Consider the following 26,336-nt stretch of genomic DNA (forward strand, 5'->3'; position numbering starts at 1 on the left):
CACTGAATGCATTTAAGCATAGCCCATGCAAGAAATTAGAATACCCTTGGTGGCAGTAGCTCAGAAAGGGAGGGAATAGAAACCTGAAGACAGGAAAGAACTTCTCTTAACAGCCATGCAATTATAGTCAAAAGACCTCTTCTGCAGCCCAGGCCTCCTTTCCTCTGAATACCTCTCTTGCCTGTGGCCGCATCTGTTCTGCAGCAAGACTTTTGCATTCTGCCCCATACTCCATTAGAGCAACCTGACTGTGCATGTTTTGTGGTGGGAGGATAGGATTTATTTCATTGTTTTGATTAGTATTTGATGTACTTTTTCCATAGTCCCTTGTCAAATTTCACTGCAATTCTCCACGGTCCTGTGCTTAGCAACTTGTTCTGGGAGTGCATAGTGGAAAAGATTCATTTTCATGTCCTCGCTTTAGATGAGAGAAGAAAGAAAATCTGACAACATTGGTTCTAAGTATTAAAACACCTCCCTTTTATCCTAAAATAGTCCTGTAGTGGTGAGAAATGGGTGACTTACAGCATCCCAGCACTGAGTTGGCTCTTGTTCAATGGTTGTTCAGAGAGGCTTAATGTCAGTGTTACCTGCTGAATGTTTCCTGATCCCTGTGAGAATCAGCCTGAATCCAGTTCCCAGGGGCTCCTGCAGCTCAAAACACCCTTGTGTAATGCATTTTCCTGCCAGTATTGGTGGCGGCTGGGGATGAAATTGGCACACTCCTCCTAGCCCGCCTTTGGCAAAAGAAGTGCCCATTCACAGGGGACCTGGGACCACTATCTTGGGGCAATGCGCTTCCCTCTCCAGGCTGTGGGGATCCTGTTTAGCTGCCTGTCATGTAGTGTGATTCATCTTCTATAATTCAAGAAAGTGAAGCCACAGCCTGTAATTTAAAATCCAGGTGAGAATGACAGCTGCTTTGGGTTGCCTACAGAGGAGATCAGGGAACATTTCAAATGGGGCTGAACCCCGTCTTTCAGGAGAATGAGAAGAGAACCTGGAGGGTACCATCAATGGGGGTAAATGCCACGCTGCAAGGGAAGGGTGGACCCTGTTTATCCTTTCTGGGTATGTAAGATAGGACTGCGGCACAAATCGCAGGGCTGGAAAGGCTGAGGGTGTTCAGAGCCTCAGTTCTTGGGTCTTTGCTGAAGGCAAGGCCCACTGAAAAATTCAGACTAGTTTTGAGCCCTGCCCAAAAGAAAAGGTTAGATGCAGAATCCTCCTCAAGTATTCTCATGTAATACTTCCCACCATAGCAGCACCTCCCATGCAAAGATACCAGGCATATTGCAAACTGCAGTTAAACAAGGCTTACAGTCCTACTGCAAAATGAGCTTTATTGACCCAGACCGGAGAGCTCAGGAACAAACACCCCTTTTTATGAGCTGCTGCTACATATGCCTGCAAGCAAGAAGGAAACATCCATCATGTATTTAATCACGCAGAAACATTTCTGGAGAGAGGCCTGTTTTGAACTTCTCTTGGGATTCAGTTTATATTTTGAGACCTGAGTAATGGTAGCTTGTGGCATTATTTAAACTAGTGCAAAGGCACATGCCATTTCCTCAGACGAATGTGTCACACTATTTTCTGCATATTCCCACAGCATTGAGTTTCAGCACTTAAGAAGGCATAGGTTAAGGTCACAGGACATAAGAGTAGGCAGCAGGACTCCTTTCTGGTGTCGTTGTCTTGCTGCTGGCAGAGCCTGGTTTATTTATTCTTGCTTCCTCTCACAGGAGGTCCACCAAGCACATTGTCTGTAATACCACAGCTTCAGACGAAGGCTTTGAGAAAGTGAAGGTGTCTGTGAGAGTGGACAAGGCGAGGATCCATCAGGAGCTGCAGTATGAATATGTGGAGGATCCAACCATCCTGAGGATCGAGCCTGAGTGGAGCATCTTCAGGTAAGCATCCCACGTATATCCCCTGTCAACTCCCCATACTTCCTCGTGCAGCACTGATGTGTTCTTGTTTGGCCTTGATACAGCAAAGTGCTTTCCAATCCTTGTGTTCACTGGGAAATGGGTTTGTGCTGAGCTACTTCCCATAGCCCGAGAGCCATGAGATTTGATGGGCTGGCCTCGTGGGTAGACCTAAAACACCAGCACTGTGCTGTGCATTCACTGTAACACCTTAGTTGCTCAGTGTCTGTCTGCGGTTGTGTATAACCTTGGAACAAAATTTCCACAGAGGCTGGTGGAGGTTGAGCAGGAGCTAGGTCCTTTCTCCAAAGAAACTGTCTAGTCCAAGGCTAAATGAACCTGCACCCTGGCTTCACTAGCGGAGCACAGTTTCCTGACTTATGATAGCAAAACTCAGCTGCAAATGCTCACTTGAAGCCTTCCTTGGGGACAGTGTGCTGACTGCTGTGATTACAAGGGCAGGTGGAGCAGGTCTCCAACCTGATGTTGAAGCTTTCTCCCTCTTTGCTGCAGTCCGTGGTTTATCTTCAGCACCAGGATGCTCCTTGTCTGCGGCTATTGCCATCCACTGGGTCTGGTTAAACCAAGGAGTTGCACCCCTGAAAGCTGCAATTCCTCATGTTTCTGGTCATAACTGTGTTTCTGGCCCCGTTTGACAGTGTCCACAGCTTCCTGTGGCAGCAATATTGGTCAAATGTCCATTGATCTCTTAGACCTAGTTATAAACATTGTGACCTTACTTAGGGAAGTAAATCTCCCTTGGATTTGAAAATAGCAGTTCCCACTTTTCCCACAGCCTTCATGCGCTTGCAGGCTTAGCATTAGGTATGACTTGTTTGGCCATAATGCCTGGAAGCCCCAGGATCATCTTCTGAGACAGAAACACAGAGGGAGCCCTGGTCCCTGCCCCATCAAAGGGTCTTCCTCCTTGTTAGGTCTCCCTTTTTCTCTTTGCTCCATTGACGCTGCTTTGATAAGTTCAGAGGGTTCACATGGAGGTGTCTGAGAGGAACATTTGCCCTGGATGTGGAAGGCATCAAAGCCTTACCCAATTGCCCTCAAAAGCCTACAAAAATGGCTTTGTGAAGGGAGACATTGGTCATTAAAACAGTGGTATTTCCTTGATGAGATACAAAATAAGAAATCTTAGCCTCCACTCTTTCAACCATTACAGTTCTCCGCTCCCCTGTCAAACTGGACTGATTGGAGTATCTGGGGATTAGGAGCAGGGCTAGTAAATCCCCCTGGTTCAGCTCCCTTCCAGAAGATGTTTTCACAAATCAATTAGTGGCTTTAATTACTGTGGGGGAATTAACCAATTCATCTGGATTGAATCTTTACACATTGGACTTGAAGCTTTAGCGTCCGGATTTTCCATTTGGGGGGTTTATTTTCAGTCGGAGTTTGGGTTATCGGTGAAATAAGAAATCGCTTTACTCCTTTCCTTATTAAAGTGAATGTAGTGCTGGTTAAAAGGTGTGAGATTGACAGCGCTGGAGAGTGAATTCCTCTATTATCCACAGGAAAATTGCAGCATGGGTGCCTTCCTCTGCATTGCTTCAGGCCTGACTGTTAGGTGGGAGGAGACATTCTCTAGAGCCTTGGTGTCTCTGCTGGAGCTGCTAGCCACAGAGACAGAGACACCAGCAGCGGTGGTGGAGCTGATGGAGGGGGGGCTGGCTGGGAGTGAGCTGTGATTCTCTTCATGTTTAATTAACAGCTACGAAGCAGCATGAGATCCTGGCCCTACAAGGGTTGGTAATTACTGCTAGTGAAGTCAGTGGAGGAACCGGCTCCTGAGACTGCAGCAGTCGCTTCAGCCTGCCTCCGCTGCCACATCACCCCAGGGTTATGGATCATTCCCTGTGACAGCCATACTGGCATTTTTGTCTCAGACCTGTCCTGGAGTGAGTGTGCTGGGGCTTGTCCTTGCCCTCCTAGGGCCACAGCACTCCTCATAAACCACCTGAGGTGGCTGGTGGTCATGATCTGTGGCTGCAAGAGCGATCAGCATTGCAGAAGAGGCTTGAGGTGCCTTGGCAGAGCTTCACCCAACGTGGGGTTGCAGAGTTTTAATGGACCACTGCTTGCTGCCTTGAATCTCCCATCACCCTTCCTATCATAAGGGAAGTTAAGAAGAGATGCTTGTTTAGCGGGTGCTAGCTTACATGCAGGATGTGTAGCTGCTAGCGTGGATGACTGGGACTCTATCTGACTCATCATTCAGGTGCCACCTCACCTCCACTGCTCACTAAGGTGTCTCTGAAATCAGAAAGCATCCACTTGAGCAGCAGCATGTGTCAGACATCTGCCAGATCTCACCTCATCTCTGCTTTCTTGCCCTTTCTTTTGCACTTTTGAATCACTCCAACAGGTCAGGTCATAATCTTGGAGAAGGGTGCAGAGAGATAAGATGCTATATCCAGGATTACTGCTGTGAATCAGGGTCTCTGGGACCATTTTATGCAGTATAACTGCTAACCTGTGGATCTCCATGCTGCAGATTGTAACTGAGACAAGCATGAGAGTAAGGCTTTCAGAAGGAGTTGGGAGAATGTGCAGCCAAGTCAGGTTCTGAGAACCAAACAAAAAATAACTTAGTCAAGACAAATGGATCCCAAAGTAGACTAAGGAGGGTCTTCCTCGCTATATTTGTTATGCAGTATAATTCATTCCACCAAATCCACTGTACTTTTCTGATTCATCACTCCTGGCTGTGGGGCTAAGCTGTTTTGAGGGACAGATGATTGCTACTAAACCGGCTTTGCAAAATTAGGGAATGAATGTATCCAGTCTGGCTTAAAACCTTCTCAAGTACCATTTTCCAAGACAATAAATGAAAGATTAGTGCTAATTTACTTACATAGCCAAAAAAAAATGAGTCACACTGGGTTGGCAGGTAACTAGAATTTTATAAGGCTTTGTTAATACATTTGATCTGGGTTTGATTTGAGTTACATCCAACAATTATCTGAATTTGCAGAGCTCATGCTCAGAGTCTTCTGGACAGCAAGGAGTTAAATTAAGAAAGTTCCTAGGCTTGACACCTTTATTATTCCCATTTCCCATAGATGAGTTGTTCCAGTAACTCGCTGTCTAAGCTGTGAGTGAGAGTGGGGACAGGCAGGCCAAAAACATGAGAGGTAAGAAGGACCAGAAGCAATCATCAGGGCTGTGTGTTATCACACTCTCTGCCACCCGTTGTCTCTGTCACCCACCGTTTCTCAGGAACGGAGATAAATGTAGTGAGGTTCTCATGCTGCTTCCCATTACCGAGTGGAGAGGTCTCGCTGCAAGCCATGAACCAAGGGAGCTGTTGAGAGAGACCCACACAGCACTGGGGCTGCTACTCACTCCTGCAGTCAAGGGGAATTTCCCTGAATAGACCACGCTGTGATTTATGGCCGAGGAAAAAGATCAGAGATGCAGGAGAAAAAAAAAAAAGTGCACAAGCTTGGAAACAAGTAGATGGTGTCAAGATCTGGGAAGGGGCAGCAGCAGGATATGGGAAGGCCAGCACGATGGTGAACACCAAGGCATGGGTGAGAGTGGAGGGAGGGGGATACTGCTACCGTCACTCTGACATAACCTGGGGAGGGGGGCCAGGACCCGGGCACAGAGTCCTACTGCCAGTGCTGGAGGCTGCATTTCACTGGGTTGCCATGTCCCTCCTTGCTGTGATCTAACAGGGGCAAGAGGTGGCTGGGACTGGTCGTTGAATCACAGCCAAGGAAGGCAACGGCTATCGGCTTGAACAGGAAGGCAAGTGGCATGACACTTGCCTGCTGGCACGACAGTGTGGATTTTGTGCCTTCAGCAATCACCAATGTCTTACTTTTTTTTTTTTTTGAAGTGAGAAGGCCCCTCTCTAATCCAGTGCTGTGACCATACTTAAAAATTGTGGCCTGAACCTACCAGCTCAATTTCCAAACCAAATACAGTATTTTTAACACATGTTTTAAAACTATGTGCAGACTTAGTTGATTAAATAAAAGGATTTATATTTCTATATATACATATCTATATATATACACACACACTCACATATATATATCCCTATATATACACACATTTAATATGTCTGGAACATGTAAAACTCTCAGCTGAGTAAAAATACAAGCTTCTAGCTTGAATCAGCAGAGATTCATAATAATTAACGCCTACAGCCAAAAATCCAGAAGAACCAGGATAATGGAAAAATAAAGGCTTAGTTTATGCACTCTTCTGGTTTCTGGAAAGCAAATTCTCTCTGGCTGATGTCAGGAACAGTTAACATGAAGATGAATTTTGGGAGAGGGTATTTCTGCTCATAAGGTAGGGAGGGGGAACCCTCTTATAAGTGGGTATGTGACCTCAGAAGAGATTCCTTGTGCATTCAAGAGAGCTCAGCCACTCCAGAGGCCCTCATAGAAACAGAAGACATGCATTTGCCCCGTAGAATTTCCTGCTGGAAATTTCCCATTCCACCTGATGATTTCAGAGAGCAAGAACTTAAAACACTCTGCTAAACTCAAGGCCAAACGAGATCCTAATCATGGATCAGGCTGCATAGGTGTTCATTGAATGAAAGACCCTAAGAAAACGCTGAGAGAAGTGTCTCAGGAGCTCCTGCAGAAAGATGTGGTGTGACTGTGCTTGTTGGTAGAGCTCCTGGCTCTACCATTAGCTACTGAGAAAGATTTGAGGTTTTTTGCCAGGCTATGATCAGATCCTTGTTGTGCTAGGATTTATCACGAAAAGCAGCTCCTTGTCTTGAGAAGATGACAAGGGCTTTTTACTGCAATAAAAGGACCCTCGTCACACCTCACGTCCTGCACCCTATTTCTCAGATGACTTCAAATTCCCAGTCTTCTTAGAAACAGCCCCAGAGGCTGTTTCTAAACCAGCAAAAAAAAGAATCCAGTGCTATTATTTGGTACTGAGACCAGCTAGCACGCACAGCCCCCATCCGTACTGCCAAATGAGATTTCATCCTTCAAAGGCAACACAGCCACAGCTGTCCTGCTTACTGAGAGAGGTCACTGGCCCATGTTATTCCTTCAACCATGACCAGGCATTGGGAGGGTGCTAACTAAGGTAGTCAAAACCAAGCCAGGGTACTTGCAATGATTTAATAGTATGGATGACCACCAGCCAGAGTCTGAGCTGACGCTCTGGCCCTGCTCATCAATGTGGATATAGTCAGAGGGGCTGAAGCACAGTCCCAGCTAGTTGCAGCCAGCCTATAGAAACTTGATAGCTGCACTGCTGAGCAGGAAAGTATATTTGCACTTGTATCCTACCTGCCCCAGCTGATTAATAATGGAAGATGCATGAGAAATATGGGAAACAAAGGTCAGAACTGGGGAACAGCTGTTGGCCAGCAAAGGCTTCTTCCTTATAGTGTATTATTCACCAGTGTTTTTCTCTAGTTTCATTTATAATGCACATGTTTTACATTGGTTGTATGTGGAGTTTTACCTGGAGGCAGAAAAGGGTTGCTGGGCTTTCTTTTCCCAGTGTCACGTAAATCAAATTTCTGCATGGTCTCCCCTCCTGTTCTCTGCAGCGAACTCCAAGAAATAAGTTGCAGCTTGGATAGTTTCCAGGAGGAGTTGCACGGGCAGATGTTGAAACTGCTGAGAATACTCCCCATCCTGGGGAACCTTCGGCTCTTCAGCGGAGATAGCGCTGTCCATTGATGAGTCTTCTCTCATCCTGGCCTGGCTGTATGAGCCCTGACACCTCAGGCCTTTGCTCGCTCCGTTAATCTTCCCCACTTCACTTCCCCCTTCAGCCAGCCCTTGCAGCACATCGCCCCATCCACAGGAAGCTGAATACTGCAGAAGGCGAGGGATATTTCCTGGTAGGGAAATGCTATTCTTATTTGGGATAGCCAAACCTGCCAGTGCTGAACCTTTGGTCTGCTTTAAATAGACTGGAGAGAAGGAGTGGAAGCTACTACTCAATGCTCCTGCCTGTTACAATGCTCTTTTTATATACTGCTCTCTTTAATTGCACCTCGAGGCAGCCCATCCGTCAGTTCCTACGGAGGCCTGGGAACGTTGCTGTGCAGGTTTCCTTCCTCCCGCTCCTCTGTGCCCCGAGTCCTACAAGGAGCAGTGCTGACTGCAATCAGAAGAGGCAAGTGTGAGGAAAGAAGGGTGTTTCTGAAAGCCATTTCCTTTTGGTGACATTGATTTCAGGGAGTGAGAAGGGCTCTGTCTACAACTCTGCTTCTTGTGCTGAGCCGAGATGGATCTTATAAAAGTAAGGAGGTTTACCAAAAGCAGTACTGGGGTGTATATGAATCAGCCGTCTCAGGAAATTAGGCCTTGCCTGAACAGAGGAACATAGTGACTAGAAATCTCTGTTCCATCAAATCTCGGCACTAACACACATTGCAAGGCTTATCTGCCTGGGTAACCAAATGGAAACCAAGCAAATGCCTTGTTCATAACAAGTCTGAAGACTTTAGCTCTGTTTCTTCTAGATGCTGTAGGACCTGTTTCCCCAGTTGCCTCCAGCCAGCAGCACTGAAGTGGTTTCACTGAGATGATAGCATTTCTCCACTCAGAGTGATGCTTTCTACAGCAGGTTTAATATGCCAGAAGGGACAAGAAACTCCAATTGAGATATCTCTGTATCCTCAAGAGAGGTTCTCTGTTAGTTTTGCGGACTCCCTGGTTTAGGTCATATAGGGAATACAGTCAATGGAGCATTTCTGAAGACCTTCTCTTAGATTTCTGGCTCTTCTTTTATTACCAAAGCCTATGATTTCTTGCGTTCAGACAAAGAAGGACACCCAGATGCTGCTTAATGTGACAGTTTTACCAAAAATTCAGGTTTACTTCTTTCTCCCCTTATGATTTAAGGAAAATTGTTTGCTTATTTTGTTGTTTTCTTTTCCCCCCTTCCTTTCCTGGGGAGCTGTGAGATGTGGTCAGGCCCTCTGTAAGTAACATTCAGGAAAGAAGTGTAAGTTGTGAGAAAGGCAGGAAAACAAGGAAATTTCAGCTATTTCCCATAGATTAGAAATGACAGAAAAGTATTCCCTTTCAGAAGAGGTACCCATCCCTTCCACAGAGTGAACAGTATCTCATATCCAAGGCATTCAGCAGAAATGATAGTAGTTTGACTGCCTGGAAATTTGCACCTAAAAACGCCTCCGTGATTTTTTTTTTCTGAAATTGATAAATGAGAAAAAAATAAAATAAATAAATACAAATAGTTCACAAGGACAGGAGTACAGGAGTCTCTGTCTGTGTGACTGAGGAGCCTGTCTAGAGCTGCCTGTCCATGGTAGTGTTCACAGATCACCCACTGCTGGTGCACTCAGTCCGGGTATTTGTTAGCTGGCTTCATGTTCTTCCTTCATTTCTTCTTGTCTAGTGGCAACACACCTATTGCAGTGTGGGGAACTCACCTAGACCTGATCCAAAACCCTCAGATCCGGGCAAAGCATGGCGGGAAAGAACACATCAACGTGAGTATTTCTAGGATCGCGGAGAAGAATGTGTCCAAGAAGGTGAGAGGGGCTAGCTGACAGCTCTAGAGGTTGAAATCCTCTAATTTATCTTGAAAAGAAAGTACGACTTGCTTGCAGAAAGATTGCTTCACCTTCTCCCTGCCAAAGAGCACTGGATCAAAGAAGGAATGAGGAGCATCAGTAGCTGCTAAACAGCTCCACATGGAGTTATAAGTGAGTTTAGTACCTCCAATTAGGAGACTTAGGAGCACACAGCACCTGCTGCACCCCACAGTAAGTTGGAGGATGAGGCCATGTTACTGCACCTGAAAAGGTGTTGGCTGTGTATGGACACCTCTTAGGAGCAAATGTTAAAGAGCATCCCAGGAGGACAGGCTCCCAGAAGGAAAAAGCACACAGAGACTAATTTGTTGGGGGGAAAGAAAGTCCGTGACAAGGTGGAGTTTTGTGTTCTGAGGACTTTCCTTAGTCAAGTCTCTGCTGTTATGATCAGGCTTAATGCAGATTTGGTCTGTATTAAGCGGACGAGAGAGAAGGAGTGGAAGTTACTGCTCAAAGCCCTGCCTGTTACGATGCTCTTTTTATATGCTGCTCTCTTTAATTGCACCCTGGGACACCAACGTGGCTCACTCCTCTTGGCTTGTGTTTCAGAAAACCAGAGGGTAGTGAAGATGCTGGCTCCTACATATCCTTTCCTGCATGTATTTCTGCTGCTTCCTGCAGCTGCACTCTCTAGCAGTGAGTCCTGACTGTATCAGACTCCCTTCCTCTGCCATGAAGATTTCTAAACTCAAAAGGTTTTTGGGCTGGCCTGAGCAGCACTGCTACAGTTTAGCTCAGCAAAAAAGCTTTGAGGGCTGATGAAGGAAGGGCTGCCTAGCTTATTACAATGGCCAACTGAGCAGTGAGGAGAGGGATGACAGATGGAGGGTGAGAGAAGCCCCTTAGTTCCTGATCAATTAGAGATGTGTGTTGTTGGAAGGGGTCTCAGGAAGTGCAGGCTAACTTCTGCATCACCCTTTGTTAAGCAAACAGACTTTCTAGTACTAACAGTGTTACTGGTACTTGCCAGGGACCTGTGGAAAGAAGAAAGCCAGAATTTTCTTATTGTTATTCTGCCTTTTTAACTCTGTTAGTTGAAGACCACCCGCTCCTCTGCAACTCTCAGGCTGTAAAATTAATCCCTGGTCTTCTCTAAGACTTTTCACCAAAGGATCTCAAAGCACTTTGCAGACAGATGTTACCTAAAATAGCCCACTGTAACATGAACAATGGTGAATTTGTGGTAGATCCAAAAAGAGAATGCAGGAATATGGAGTAGATTTATTTATAGTCTGTAGTGTGCAGATGAAGTTTAGGTGTCTCCATACCTATCTCTTAGCCCAGTTTTGCCATGAACTATCTCCCTTCTGAATCCAATACAACTTTGATCACCTCTCATACCCCGAAGATATTTCAGAGAATACTTTTTGAGGTTGATGTCTGAGTCTTTTATGGTTTGGCCTATGAGATGCCAAACATCTATGACCGGACTGCAGGAGTAGAGCAGGCAATCCCAGTGTCAATCCTGATTGGAAATCCTTCAATTCCTCATGAACTCTGGAACAATGCTGGGGCAGCTGGTTATGTATGTATGTATGTGTGTACGTATGTACTGGGAATGTGTTGCATTTCCAAGTGCAGCACTGCAAAACACTTCTCTAGCTTCTACACAAGATTAGAAGTCTGCACAACATGTATCTTGTTCTGCCAGCAGACTCCAGCTCTTACCTGGCACAGTGGTCTCAAACAATCGTGCCATTGTGCAGCTCATGAAGCCTATTCCAATCTCATATGCGCCCGTGGAGAACTGCCCACTAGCTTTACATGGGGAAATAGAGACCCCAGCTGTTGGATACAAAGCAGACACGAGCTGCTCTCCGTGGTAGAGTGGTTTTGAACTGGTGAACTTCAATGTCTCTGTACACAGCCATATCCTAACCTAGTAGATGAGCAACCGAGTGAACTGCTGCTTTTCTTGTGCTCTTTACTTGGTAAAAGCTATTGCAGCAAAGACCAGACTTACTTTGCAACCTGAATCTGGCTTGGTCCGAGTCACTTCTCTCTCTGTTGAGTTGAGCTGAAGCAATATTAGCCCTTGAGCTGTGCTAGCTGTGGTATTGACTGTACAGCTCCACAACAGTGGAGCTACCAGGGGCATTTGGAGAAGATGCACATATCAAGCACAGCTGGAGCAAGGGTGTTGTTTTCCCAAAGAGCTGGATGGTTTCAGGCGACACCAGGATGCATGGTGCTGGGATGCATTGCTAGCATCAAGCTCAGATCTTGGAGAAAAAAAAAAAAACATTAACTAATTCCTAATTATTTCAAATGGGAGGTAGGGGATAAAATACCTTTCCCAACCTATTGCCTGTGTCTCAAGTATGCAAAAAGCAGGTCAGTGGCAGGGCTGGCATTGAACTTCAAGTGTTCAGACTCTCCAGTGTCTTCAAATGTAGCTTCCTGGGCTACATTTCAGGTAACTTGATGTTCAAACAGGAATCTTAGCCAAAATTGAGCTTCCACTGCAGTTTTGGAGTGATCCTCGTAGTGTGAGAGCTAACTGTGGAATGGTAGTGCAGCTTTGACTAGCCTCTGCCGCACAAAAGAGGAAGAACTTTGTGTTCCCTGAAGGAAACAGGTTTAAGGGAATATGCCGATACTGGCAACCCAAGAAGCCAGCCTTCCTCAGGGAAGACACACAGCATGGCCGATTGCAGTGCAAATTACTCCACACACCTGTCCCAGCAAAACTTTCCTAATCCCTTCTCAGCCTTGATCTCTTTCTGGGGATGAGGTATGTTTTGAAGCAGTGCTATGCCAGCTGTATCATGATAACCATGAAGGTCTGTTCCTTGCTGTCCTATGGCAGTATGCAGGCCAGTATTTCTTTGGGTGGTATTTGTCTACCAGTAGGTCTGTGGGCATTTTTGATAAAATCTCTTTGTACTGGGTTTTTCCTTCCAGAACTGCGAGGTGCAGAACTCCACGGAGATGACCTGCCAGGCTCCAGCATTGGCTGTTGACCCCAATCATCAGTCTGAGCTAGCCGAGCGTCCAGAGGAGTTTGGCTTTATTCTGGACAATGTGCAGTCCTTGCTGATCCTCAACAAAACCAACTTCACCTACTACCCAAACCCAGTCTTTGAGGTTTTCAATCCCTCGGGGATACTGGAGCTGAAGCCAGGAAGTCCTATTATACTGAAGGTGAGATGGAGACCCAGGACAAAGTCAAACGTGTCCTGTTTTTTTCTATACCATATCCACCAGGACCCCACTAATCACAGCGGTGTCCTGAACATGTCCCAGACATTTCTTCTACTCACAGCACTCTATCCGTCATGTCATTGCATCCAGCAGGACCTTATGCGATTCACCATCTCACAACACCATACCATTCACTGACAAGAACTTGTTAATAACCTGGTGCATCCTTATCCATAATTAAAGCAAATGTAAACTCCTGCTGTAGCTACTTGTGTGTAAATCAAATTTGCATCAGTTACTGTTCACCAGAGGGCATTTTCCACCACTGTGGCAGGACTGACAATAAAATATCCATGTCTATCTCCTTTCGGGGTTTTAGACACCATTCTCTCACCCCTAGGCAAATCCCACACCAGCCCTTTGTCATTTCGGTAAACCAGACAACAAGAGAAAAAACAAATTTTATGATCGAACATTTCCGTATGAGCTCTTGTATGTGGTGCATATGCAAAGAGACGATTATATATGCAAGAGTATCTTCTGGCACATTTGGAAAGGGGTCTGTTTTACTTGTCTGAATATATTCTGTGATGGCCTGTTTGTGCAGGACTTATCTGCAATATTTCCCCATTACTACCAGAGAAAGAAGCAGGGCAGGCTGTTTTGACTCATAACAGTTTGTACCCATCCATATTGTCTTCTGCTCACTTTTCTAGATTGGCCGTTCCTCGCTAAGTTAGTGAAGGGTGAATTAGGAATTCCATATGCAATGTTAATACTTTTGTCACAGAAGCAAACCAGAGATAGAAGGCAAACTTGTTGCTGATTTTTTTTTCTTTTTTTTTGGTGTGGGGGGGGTGATATTCCTTTCTATTCAGGGCAAGAACTTGATCCCACCAGTGGCAGGAGGGAATGCCAAGCTGAACTACACTGTACTGGTTGGTGAGAAGCCCTGTGCGGTGACCGTATCAGACGTGCAGCTGCTTTGTGAGTCTCCAAACCTCATTGGACGGCACAAGGTGATGGTAAGTGGTGCTTGAATCTCAACCTTTCTGTCTTGGGCAGATGGGAGTCTCCTGGGAGTCTGCATCACCTTTTGTCTTCCATAGATCTCACAAACTTTGTGGCCCCTTCTTGATGTAAAACCCCCATCAGTCCTAGAAGAGTAACTTGGAAATCCTTACGGACAGTGACAGACCTCTCATAATCAAAGTCCTTTAGGAAAGCTTACTTCTCTTCTTTCTTCATATCGACTGTACAAACTCCAGATGTTCATATGAATTCATATACGCAGTATACTCCCTGCATGACATACTATGTTAAATTCAGCACTGTTCCCAGCAATTATGAACACGCTGGTGGTTAAAATTTGCCTTTATGTGGGAGAATAAGTATGGTGAGTATAGAATCTAGTGTGACTGAAGTGCAAGGATTTGACATCTGTATAACTTAATATAATCTTGCATATTCTTCCTGGGATCTATGAAAAATGACCACAGTGATTACATTGGAGGGAGCTTCTCCTCCTCTCTCCATTGATTTATGCACTCCTCCTTTACTTTCTTCTCAGTAATTTGCATGCCTCAGTGCTGTTGCTTGATAAACAGCACATCAGCAAAATCATCTGATTTGTACAGAGCTGTGGGTGGAAACACAGTGGAGGATAATAGCTGGCATCACACATATGGATGATCAATGTTTCTCATTGCCTGTCATCAGCTTCTTTCCACCTCTCTATTCCCCTCTCAAAAATATATCTGTTATATATTTATTTATTTCAAAGCAGTGAAACTTTTAGAGTTGGTGGAGAGAAATTGCATGGGTTCTCTGAAAAGAGTTTTCTGGAAACTTTTTGAAAATAGAGAGTTCATGGTCACCATCCTGGGTCCCATTTGTGGCTACTGCTGATGTGTTGAGAGACCTTGTATTGGCTACTTAACGTCTCTGTGCCAAAGTCCGTCGTCTGGAAAACAGAGATAATAATCTTTCTCAGCTATACTGTGGCTGTTGTTTCATTGTAAAGACTCTCCAAAAGAAGCAGTAATGAAGTGAAAGACTTTTTCTCTGAATCCCAAAGCTTTTGAACATGGCAATATATTTTCCTTATCATTTTCATGGATGTAATTAAATACGTGATTAGTCAGAGATTGACAAAGCCAATGCTAGAGAGAGAAAACCCAAAGTCAGGTGAACAGTAATCAGTCCTTGGGGTTCAGAGGAGGGTGAACATAGAGCCAGGCCTTATCGGCTGTGAAGACTCTCCTGTTATGCAGCTTGGGACTGGTCAAGTGAAGTCACAGGAAAAAAAAAAATGCTTTTTTGAGGAGGCTGGTCAAACAAGAGATGCTGTTAGAAACTTGGGAAGATGATTGTGCTGAAGCCTGTTAATAAGCATCAGTGTTAGGAACAAGTTATAGATTTGTCTTTAAATTGCCAACACTGAGACAACTGTTTGACAGTGTCTGGGCTGAAAACTAAACACAGAAGGTTACCTGCGGTGGAAGCCAACGTTCAAGGATGAACTTTGCATCTGGAACTAACCAGGAGGACAGCTGGGCTGGGAAATGCCTCCTCCAGCATGACAAATCGTTCCTATTACTGGAGTTGGTACAAAATGTCTCCCTGTGTTTCACATGAACGTCACTCTGATGGTCAGGATAATTGACAGGTAGCTCTCTCAGGTCCTCTGCCAGCTTCTGCCAGTGATTTACTGTGTGACCTTGAGCAAATTGCTTAACAAACCCTTTCTTGCAAAGTGGTGTAGCCTAGATCTGAGAGGGGGGACTGTGTGTGCAACTAACCCCTGCAACACTGAGATTATTTTAAAGGAAGAAACATTAAGTGACAGCAACATATATTAATGCTACCATGTCCTTGCTCTAGTTCAGCTGTCTTTTTCACAGAGTTAAATACTTAACAGATAGAAAAAACAAATAAACAAACAGCAAAAAAAAAAAAAACACCCTAAAAGGCCAGATTGAAGGCCAGCAAAGATTCACTAAAATCTATAGGCAAGATCTTTTCCAAGGGAGAAACAAGGATGAAGAAGCTCCATGAGTAACTGAGTGGAGAAAGACTGCAATGAAGACGTGTAATACATCTGACTGAGTATAAGCGTTTAATGTTAGAACATACATCTGGAAAAGTTACCCTGGACTTTTTGCATAGTGAGCAGAGAGGTGGTCAAATACAGCAATTGGAGCTCAGGACACAATTCGTCTCATCCTCATTTACATTCGATCAGGGCAAATTTGCCCTGGGAAAGACCCTTCCCCAGTCAAATTTACAGATAGTCCTGAACAGCATTGTGGTAGCCTTGAAGAAGCCAGATAGGCCTGAACAGCGTTGTGGTAGCCTTGAAGAAGCATCACCCAGCAGGATCACTGTTTGGAGCAGTGTTCGTGCAAAAGTGGGCTCCCAGCAGATCTGCTGCAGCAGAGCGTTTTGTTCTGCTTGCAGCAGCCCTGCCTGCAGGTTTCTTTTCGGCTGTTGGGACCACGGCCTTCACACAGCAATTTATCCCAGACACTTGCAGAAGCCCTGAGAACCTCTGGGAGTGCACGGAGAACAGACAGCTGTCTTCTGCTGTCTGCCCAGATGGTGACCATCTGAAGTCTCTTTACTACCAGGACAAACCAAAGCATGTGGCTAGCAGATAAATTGCAAAGGGCTTGGGCCAGGCTCTGTGTTTTTTTTTTTTTTTTTCCCCTATCCCAGTGGCTTCCAGATACGGTTTTCTCAACTATAGTTTTCAAAAGCAAATTATGACTCTGTGATTTCTACATCCCCCTTGTCCTAAGCACTGCTGCGTCAACTACCCAAGTTTGATGTCCCTTGTCCCATAACGAGGTTAGGACCCATCAAGCCTTTCCCAAGAGCCACGTGGCCTGTATGTTTGTTGGCTTCAAGTGGAATCAGAGTGGTGCAGCAAACATAGCCACTCATGGGAAGGGATTAGAAAACCCAGGGCATTGAAATTGGTAAGATTTGTCTCACTGAAAGTCTTTTGTTGATCTGAATCCCGGTTTCTCTACCACCGGAGCTGATTCAACTTGGTATTTCAGGGGTTTTCAGCAATTTCACATCCAGGTATTCGTGCCCTGTTTAGCTTGGGAGACAAGGGGAGGTCACCGTTCATATGCTATTGCTTGAGTTTGTATTGCACAACAGCCTTAGTTTGAGGAGGGTGGCGCAGTTCCTCTGTTTCTGCTTGTTCAGGAGTTTTAATGTACTAGCTTACTGCAATTTTTTTCCTGCCTTCCCTCCAGGCTCGAGTAGGAGGAATGGAGTTCTCTCCAGGGATGGTCTACATATCTCCAGATAGTCCTCTCAGCTTGCCAGCTATTGTCAGCATTGCTGTGGCTGGTGGCCTGCTCATCATCTTCATTGTGGCTGTACTGATTGCATACAAGCGCAAGTCCCGAGAGAGCGACCTGACCCTCAAGCGTCTGCAGATGCAGATGGACAACCTGGAGTCCAGGGTTGCGCTGGAGTGCAAAGAAGGTAGGATGATGAAGGAAAGCTGAGGAGAACCTTTTTATTTATATTACCTATTTTATTTTTAAAGAGATCCTTAATAGGGAGAGGTCAGACAGAGGTTCTCCTGAGCTGAAATGTCTCATAGATCTGGCTTATGGTTAGTCTGATCCATCAAAATCAACCACTACCTTTGAATATGAAAGCTTAGCTCATTTCAGGTACCAGATATGCCAGTGTGCATTGCAGAGAGGAATCCAGCTACAAAGCTTTGAACTAAATTGTCACCAGAGGACCCTGGTGTTGAGCCCTTTGGGTCTGGCTCAAGCCTAGATCTAGGTCTGGCTTTGCTCATTTTGCCTGAGTAACCAGCCTTGCTCGAGCCCATCCTAACTGCATTTTTTTCAGTCCAGGGGGATCCTTGGCCCTTGGCCCTGGGGAAAGGCTGTATGAAGGGAAAGGTGAGACTGCTCTTTTCCACCTTCGTCTCCACATGTTGCTTCTCCAGTCGTACCTTAGTCTCAGTTTACCCAGGACATATACAGGACTGAGTGCCTTTATCATCATGGCAAGTGAGATCTGGACTGTCATTGCTCCATAATGGGTCATCTTTGTGTTAGCTTTTGCAGAGCTGCAGACAGATATTCATGAGCTGACAAGTGACCTAGATGGAGCCGGGATCCCGTTCCTTGATTATCGAACCTATACCATGAGGGTGCTTTTCCCTGGTATTGAAGACCACCCAGTCCTGAGGGATCTGGAGGTATGAAATCAACATCTCCTGCTGCTGGGTCATCTCGTTCCTCCTTGTTCTGCCCTGAATGCAAGAGGGTAGGGTTGTGCTGGGGGTAGGGACATGGTGGCTTATGATGCTATGTCTTGCAAGAGACAAAACAGCACCTCATAAAAGCCTGAATGGGAAGGGGAGAATGACTGTTGCTATCTATCTTAGATGTTAAATTCTTGCATACTGTTTGATCACTCACTTATTTGGAAGAGTACCATAGTTGTTTGTGTGCTAAGTCCACTGTATTATATGTCCCTTCTGGGTGTCTCTCCTCTTGAGGTTTGCTTTGGAAGCTGAATTTATTAGTTGCGGCTGAACAGCGGCCTGGAAAAAAGGATTGTAGCAGAGTTGCAGAGCTGTCTGTGTCACTGCAGTTTTGCTGATGCTGACACTGCTCAGAATCCCTTTTCCCTGGCAACACGTGTAGAAATGACGGACGGTCACCAAAGGAGGTTTGCATTTGCTGTGCTCTGTAGCTGCAGGGCTCTGTGGTTTGGAGAGAAGTTAGAAACCCACCGCATCTGTCTGACCACATACTGCTCACATGTGCCTCCTCCAGCCCAACTCTCCTGACCTGGTGGTGGGAGGAAGGGGAGAAGTTGGCAATCACTGTAGAGGTTTGCGCACTGCCTGAATTACCTTACTGGCAACAATGAGTTTGCCAGACCTTGGGTGATTTCCCACTGAAGGCCTGTCTGTGCTGCAAAACTGGTTCAGGCCTTGGCAGGATGGACAGTCTCTGCTCTCGAGATACCTGGGCGGGAGTAGCTGGGGATATACCATGGCCAAGACCAGGGTGATCCTTGGCTGAACTCTCTGCAAAGTCTTTGGCAAACTCTGCACTTCAGAGAGGCTTTGGCATGGACTAGTAAGGACTTGCCTGAGGCCAAGACTGCAGTTAGCTGGCAGAGTTGAAGAATAGGAGCTGGCAGAGGCAATACCATGCTTGGCTGGCTATGTACTTAGAGGTGCCTACTATTCTTTGCTCCTTCTCTTCAGGAGGACCAAACTTCATCCAACTATATAGGGAGAACTAATAAAAAAAAAATTTCTGGCAGCAGTACTGATGAGGCTAGCCACCCTCTGCTTGTCAGCCAAAAGAAGTGCTGAGGACTTGTAGCAATGGCCAGGAGGTTGTGTTACACATTATTGTAGGGGTGCAGGTGAGGTGGCCTTGGGCTGCTTTCACTCAAGAAGAATAGCTCAGCAGCTTCACAGAGTTAACACACAACGTGAGGGGTGATTCATTTTTCTCTTGCACACATACACACAAGCACTTTTATCACACCTAGGGTCTGTTTCAGCCCCTAAATTCACTAACCGTGGTCAGCTGACCGCAAAGTCGTGTCTGCCTCCCACAGTTTTTGGCATGGGTGCACCCATATACAGATACCCACAGAGAGATATAACACACAGAGATTTTGTCAAGGCCAGTGAACCTTAAAAAACCATCCAGCCCTTACGAGCTACTGTTTCAATCTGCCACCTTTGATCTCTTCTTCCCTTTTTCATTAATCTTTGTATGCCTGCCTCACCCCCCCCCCCCCCAATACAATGTAAAGCTACAACAGCTCTTTCAATGTCAACGTCTTTGGCTACCGACAAAGCAGGGAAGGCATTTCGCATTCTGTCCTCTGCTCTGTAGCACCTGGAAGGAGTTAAAACAAAGAAACAAACAACATCAACAAAAAACAATGCCAAGAGTTACTTGCCCAGGAATCCCCATCGATGCTATTTATTAGTAAAAGGCCCCAGCATAGAGTTTTCAGTGAGCAGGTCTTACTTATTTCCAGCTCATTTGCTAATTAACTGCTTCAAGATGCAGTACAAAATACTTTCTTTTTATTCATTTATTTTTTTAATTCCCCATAATAACCTGAGGGTAGACAATATTAAATGTTCAAGTAAGTGAACTAAAAATAATTATTAGCAGGGTGGGTGGTAGTGGTTGTTTGTTGGCTGTCTCTAGTTATTTATTAAGTTATTTAGTAATTTTATTTGCTGAATGCAAAAAGAGCTAAGATCTCTTATTTCTGGGATAAAAAAGTAATGACCCCCAAAGGAGCCTTGCATTACTTGGGTATTTAAGTACACAAAGTTTTGTCGGATTGAAGTGCTAAAGCTGTGTGGTTATTGATGCATACATGCATCCACGGCATGTGCGCTCTGTGGTGTGGCTCTCCAACTTCCAGGGAAGCTTTTTGAAGGTCTGAGACAGCTCCAGCAACATTGAGGAATGAATTTGGGGTTTCCAATTAGGGCTGCGTTGGTGAAGCAAGTAAAAGGATGGAGTATATCCACGGAGTATGTCTTCCTTTTTGTCCAGAGCTGGAAGGATGGGGGAGGATTTTAATTCTCTTTGCTGTTTGTAGAAGCTTTGCCTTTTCCCTGTCCCAGATCAGACTTCTGATCAATTTTGAAGTCTAAAGTTGCATGGCCTGACTTGGAGGAACTGGAAGGTTGAGGGCAGAGAGGTATAAAAGGGAAATTATGATCTATTTGGCAGTGGCGTGACAGTGGGCAGTGAGTCCTTTTCTTCTTATGCAGGTCCCTGGCTATCGCCAGGAGCGGGTAGAGAAAGGCCTGAAGCTCTTTGCCCAGCTCATCAACAACAAGGTTTTCCTGCTCTCCTTCATCCGCACGCTGGAGTCCCAGCGCAGCTTCTCCATGAGGGACCGCGGCAACGTGGCCTCGCTCATCATGACCGTGCTGCAGAGCAAGCTCGAGTATGCTACTGATGTCCTCAAGCAGCTCTTGGCTGACCTCATTGACAAAAATCTGGAGAGCAAGAATCACCCCAAACTGCTGCTCCGGAGGTAAGTGATTCTAGGTGCCTGGGACTGCACTGAGTGGGGCTGGGCAGCACGTGCCCCACTGTCTACCGTAAGCATGATAGTCTCCTTTTGCTGCCCAAGCCAATCTGTTGGGTTTTGGTTTGTGCGGCAGGGTGTGAAATCAGGGCGGTACTGAGTCCCCACAACCCTGTAGGGTCGGCACAAAGCAGTTTGCAGGGGGAGGTGAATAAGGCGAGTAGAGCTAAATGGATGCTGAATTAATACTTCATTTATACCTACGTTTCCTTTTGTCCTGAACGCATCCAATCCAATTGTATCGTGTAGGACCTATAAGTATACCACATATGAGAGGCTGTATTATACTCCGGTGCGTGTGGGGAACATGTGCCTTCCCCTGCTGGGACATGGACTGCCCTGCCATATTTCTTGTTCCTGACATAACTACAGATGAATGGAGAGTCTTCTTCAGCTGCAGAGGTGGGATCTCCTGCCTCTCCTTGAACGCTGGCTTTGGGAGCTGGTTGAAATCAGGAGGCAGAACTAACCAGGGCGATAGAAATGGTTTCGTAAAGAGCACAAGTCCAGGCTAGTGCTTCTTAGTCAGATCTAAGGTCTAAACTCCAGAGTTACATGAAAACCCCTGAATTACAAGGTTACATCTACTGCTCTGTAATTAATATACTTTCCCTGCCTACGGAAAGGCTGCCTCTTGTCCCTTTAAGATCACATTCAGGTCCTCCTTCCTACAGTCTGAACCAGCCTTCCTGACTCAAGTCAAGACCCTAAGTAAAACCAAGGGGAGTCTTCTAGCTTCAGATTTCCTCTGGCACCACTGACAGGGGATGGATGGCCTTTGCCACTGCTCAGATCTATCTTTGAGGGGCCCTATGCTGATTACGATGGATGGCTCAGGCAGGGGAGAGCTCTGCAGTGCCTGCTAGGAGGGTTTTCATCTGGCATGCAGCCCAGCATGGAGCGCCAGTAAGAAGAAGAGCAGCAGGAACCTCTTGGTATGCAGGGCAGCAAAGCCAGGGGCAGAGACTGGATTTTACTTTGGTGTCATTTAACTGCCTCATGTAATTCCAGGCTTTCAGCCTGGCTGGCATTCTCCCCATTATCTGTACCCGCAGCTACTCTCTGTGCTTCTCCTCTGATGCTGCATTGCACTGTCACCTTCTAACTCTTCCCTGCTCTCATTTTCTCCTTTCTCTTCCCCTTTCCCCATCTCTTTATTTCCTTGGCCTTTCAACCCTGTCTTCTTCTGAGCATCCCATCCTCCCTATTTCCCATTCATCCAGCTCTTTCCTCACTCCTTGTTGGGAAAGCAATGTGGCCTTTGGAAGAAGAGCTGGTGAGCAAAGGAGCCACCTCCACTGCGCCAAACCTTGGAAGCACAAGGAGAAGTTAGATGTATCTTCTTTTTGTTCTGAGAAGGAGGTCCTGCACTGACCAGTACAGGAGCAGAGCCCTATGGGGATAGCTTGATGCTTTGGGATTCAGATGTTGTTATTAGGCTCCCAGACCATCATTTGCACCAGATAGATTCAACCTAATGCTTCCTTTGCCTCCCTGTGGAGGCGGGGAATCTTCCAACATCCTTCTGCAGTTTTAATTTGTGGGATGTTGGCAGGGCAAGGTTTCCAGCTGGTAAGGTTTTCCTGTCTCATCTGCGTCCAGGGTTCACCCCATATGATGTCCACAGCCCCAAAGGGATGAAAGTTGCCAGAGCAGGGATCAACAGCACAGCGGGGCTTTCAGCTCTTTTCCTCATTGTGACATTGAGTTTGTACCACGTGATGGGTCCCAAACTGGGAGTATCACTCCAGGGAGTGCAGGAGAGAGCACCCCTCTGGGTGACATCACTGTATGAGGAGCTCAGACTATGAGAAATATGGGGAGTGCTGAACTTAAGGACCATACAGCGACCAAAGGAGGACAGTGGAGAGGTGACCCTAACTGAGGGAAATATGGGCAAAAAGGCTTGTTCGGACAGATGCAGTCTCTAGATAGAGACACAGCAATGATCACTACAGACAAAAGAAATACAGAAAAGCATTAATATGTTAGTGAACTGGGGCCATATCACCTCTTTGTCTGGCTGCAGGCAAGAGAAGAGGTGGGTTGATAAGCACCCCTGTTATTCCCTCCCCTGCCATCCCCACCATCTAAGTGAGATGTGCCCGCAAAAACAGAGAAATCTCTATGGAAACCAGGATAAAGATTAACCACATTTAGCTAGGGAAGGGACTATCACTTGCTCTGTGTTGGTGTAACAGGGCACTGCTTTCAGACGAGGTCGCTGCATCCAAGCATGCAACTCAAGCAGTGCAAACTCTTCCCCCCTGCAACACTCAGACTCCAGAGGAAGCAAGGTCTGCTTCATGCTGGAGAACTGGGGAACCTAGAAACCAAACTGCAGCCCTAAGCAAGAACCCCTGGGTGGCTCTGATGGTCTCCAGGCCCAGCAAGCCCATTGTTACTCATCCAAGACAGGATTTTTGCTTTGACCTGCAGATCCTGACTGCAGGCACTTAGAGGATCAACACCAGAGCATGTACTGGACCAGCATGGATTTATACTGTGCTACTGGTGCCTGAACAAACTTATGGATCTGAGCTGGTCCTTCTGTAGGGAAAGCTAGCCCCGAGGACTGGAGATGCATTTTTGCCTGGCTGAGGACAGAGCATTCATGGGTTACAGGAGCAGCTCTGTGAAGGTCTCCGTTTTCCCCATTGATACACTGGGGAGTATAATCAGTCCCAAATGCCAGAGAGATAGTCAGCGATAGATGACTATTCTCCGGTGGGTTTAGATGCCTTAGGTCCATCTGCCTTGGATATTTGTATGGTCCACTCATCTGTGTCTCTAAGCCCCTCATATCTGATGTTGTAAGGCTTCCTGAGCTCCTCTGAAAAGGTTCCCTCTCTTGTTGTCATCTCCCTTTCGCTGATGAAGAAACTGAGAAACAGACATACAAGGACTCACCCTAGTCGCAGCAGAGTCCTCAGGGCATCAGAGATTTGACTGAAGGTTTCCTAAATCCAAAGCTACAACGGAAACCCTAGGACATGTTTAACCTTGATGGTGTGCAGAAATGTTTGGATGTGCCATGCTGGACTTTCCGTGGGGCTAAGTGAGAGGAATTGATACCAAATTACTCTTCTCCATATTCATGGAGGAATGCCACCCTCATTCGGACCTGCTGCTTTCCACTTCTACTTGAGCCAGAAAACCTGCAAACGTATGGGCTAGGGTGGGAAGACAGTAAGCTAGTCACTTTTAAAACACCAGAGGAGAACTTGGAGGTGGCTGCAGGAGTAGCAAAAGGCTCTGGAGCCTTCTGAGTCCTCCAGTCTCATTTTTAATTTGTTTTGCCTCCTGCAGGAGGCAATGAGACGCTGATACCTTTTAATTCCTCTGCATAGGTCTGTGAGTTGCTCGGTGATCGGGGCGGTAAGATGGACAAAGCTGATTATCTGACCAAGTCCTTTGACATGGCCAACATGACTAATTAATTTCCCATTCTCTTTTTCTCTTGGGCTGATTTTAGGACAGAGTCCGTAGCAGAGAAAATGCTCACCAACTGGTTCACCTTCCTTCTGTACAAGTTCCTCAAGGTAAGAGAAGCAGCACACCCAGATGAACAGCTACTTTAACGGATTGCTTCTTGGTGAGGTTTAGCTGGGGACAAAACTTTCCAGTTTAATAAGTGAAGGCCTTTCTCCCGATTCAGGAAGAAAAAAGAGGAGCTGTTTTTCACAGAGGCAACCTGTCAGACTTTCTCCTATGTAGAGTTAGGATCCAAGGGGTAGAACTGAAAGGGAGTGGGAGCAAGCTGTGATTTCCCAGGGTGCTGATCAGCGGAAAAGTGCAGGTGTCAATGGACCTGAGACACCCTTTGAGCCTGGTTTTTGGAGAGAGCTGGACTCAGCACCTCACATCCACTCTCAAGGCAGTTGCTAGATATTGCTGCACCTTACAGCCCAGGCACCCTGTGCTTGGAAATAAAAGGCTTTACAGATCAGCCCCATTCCCCTGAGCCTTCCCAACCCCCAGGTACAACCTGCCCAAGGAGGAATGCATGGAAAAGTTTTGAAGGTCCCTGGAAGGTAATTCCAGTGACTCTAATATCGGATTCCTGTTCTCAGCTGAAAGGAAAGGATACAAGGAGGTGACTCTCTAAAGCACTGCTTTTATAATAGGCTTCCTCCGCTTCCCCCCAGCAACTTGTCTTCTTGCCTTAGCCTGAACAGGGGCCTGATAAGGGCAAGAGACAGGCACACAGAAGCAATATGCTGCTGGCAGATAAGTTAATTAAGTGGAAGACAGGTGTAGGAACTGAGAAAGGGGCCACTTCTTCTCTTCAGACTATTAACTTGTTTTTGCTGGGATTTACGCCAGAGGAAAATGACCTCACTCACTGAGGTGGGACACACCACCAGAAGCGAAGGTAAGGTGGGAAGAAGGGGAGGAAGGATGGAGAGATGAAAGGGAGGGGCAGCAACAGAAGAAAGCACAAGAAAGGGCGCATGGCAGCATATATGGGGAGGGAGGACAGTAAGAGAGGAGAGGCCAGGAAAGGTGTAGGGAGAAGGAGTGGGGAGACCGCACGTGAAGGGAGGGAGGAATTAGGGAAGGACTCTGCCTGTGGGCTACTTGCTGCTGTCCCAGGCTGGAACCCAAACACCTGACATCATCAATGCAACCGCATGGATCCAGTGGCACATCTCTTCCCTGGGTCGTGGAGCTTCTCCTGGTGGAGCATCCCTGTTTGCCTCCAGAATGGGAGTGCTCTGGGAGACTGTGCCCCGCCTAGACACCCAGGACGGGGCAGCAGTGGTCCATCTTCCTGCCAGCACTGTTTCCGGGTCCTTTGAGACCTGTTCCACCACATGCTCCAGTGCATTCCTCTGAGCCATCAGTACCAACCTGGGAAATCTCCTACAGGTCTCTGCTGGCCTTAGTATTGCTAGAGAGCACTGACACCCCTGGCCTGTGCAAGGACGCTCAAGGGGGCTGGCTTCACTCTGCAGAGGTGGGGCAGCTACCCTGGGGGCAACAAGTGTTGTTTGTGGAACAGTCCACTAGCATATTAGAAGAATTCAGAGAGAACTTGGTGGAGTTAGGCATTGGCTGGGTATGTGGAACAGACTGATTCCTGCTGATTCCTGTGCTTGCCTAGGGTGGCTTGCAGCTGGCAAGCTGTGGCAATCACTGAGATACTACATGGCTGGGACTCCAGGTTTTCATCTCTGCTCCACCTAGTTCATCTGCCTCTTGTCTCTTCTACCTCTTGCAGGAGTGTGCTGGTGAACCTCTCTTCTCCCTCTTCTGTGCCATCAAGCAGCAGATGGAAAAGGGTCCCATTGATTCTATCACTGGAGAAGCCCGATACTCGCTGAGTGAAGACAAGCTTATCCGACAGCAAATTGATTACAAGACATTGGTAAGTGCTCTGAGCACACTCTTCTATGGGCTTCTCTGGTCTCTTCTAGAAAAGGGTATTTCCAGAAAAGAAGACAGTGATGGCCATGCTGTCCCTCTGGGACACTTCCTTCTTACTGCCTAGTAGCATAACCCTGCTAAAGATCCACTGGTAGCATCGTGCAAGATAGTAAGGTTTGTGGCTGAAA

General features: G+C 46.4%; 1 protein-coding gene across 4 annotated transcripts in view; it reads left to right on the forward strand.

The window, feature by feature from the left end:
• PLXNA4 (plexin A4) overlaps positions 1–26,336 on the forward strand; it is a 461,571-nt gene that overhangs the window by 390,291 nt on the left and 44,944 nt on the right. For all 4 annotated transcript variants that reach the window (XM_068953849.1, XM_068953915.1, XM_068953978.1 and 1 more), the window contains 9 exons: positions 1,746–1,913; positions 9,303–9,396; positions 12,406–12,645; positions 13,524–13,670; positions 16,914–17,148; positions 17,742–17,884; positions 20,456–20,724; positions 24,254–24,320; positions 26,003–26,149. In XM_068953849.1, the coding sequence (XP_068809950.1) occupies positions 1,746–1,913; positions 9,303–9,396; positions 12,406–12,645; positions 13,524–13,670; positions 16,914–17,148; positions 17,742–17,884; positions 20,456–20,724; positions 24,254–24,320; positions 26,003–26,149 (1,510 nt within the window). The remainder of the gene's footprint in view (positions 1–1,745; positions 1,914–9,302; positions 9,397–12,405; positions 12,646–13,523; positions 13,671–16,913; positions 17,149–17,741; positions 17,885–20,455; positions 20,725–24,253; positions 24,321–26,002; positions 26,150–26,336) is intronic.

Source organism: Struthio camelus, chromosome 1, assembly GCF_040807025.1.
Source record: "Struthio camelus isolate bStrCam1 chromosome 1, bStrCam1.hap1, whole genome shotgun sequence".
NCBI classification, from domain to species: Eukaryota; Metazoa; Chordata; class Aves; order Struthioniformes; family Struthionidae; genus Struthio; species Struthio camelus.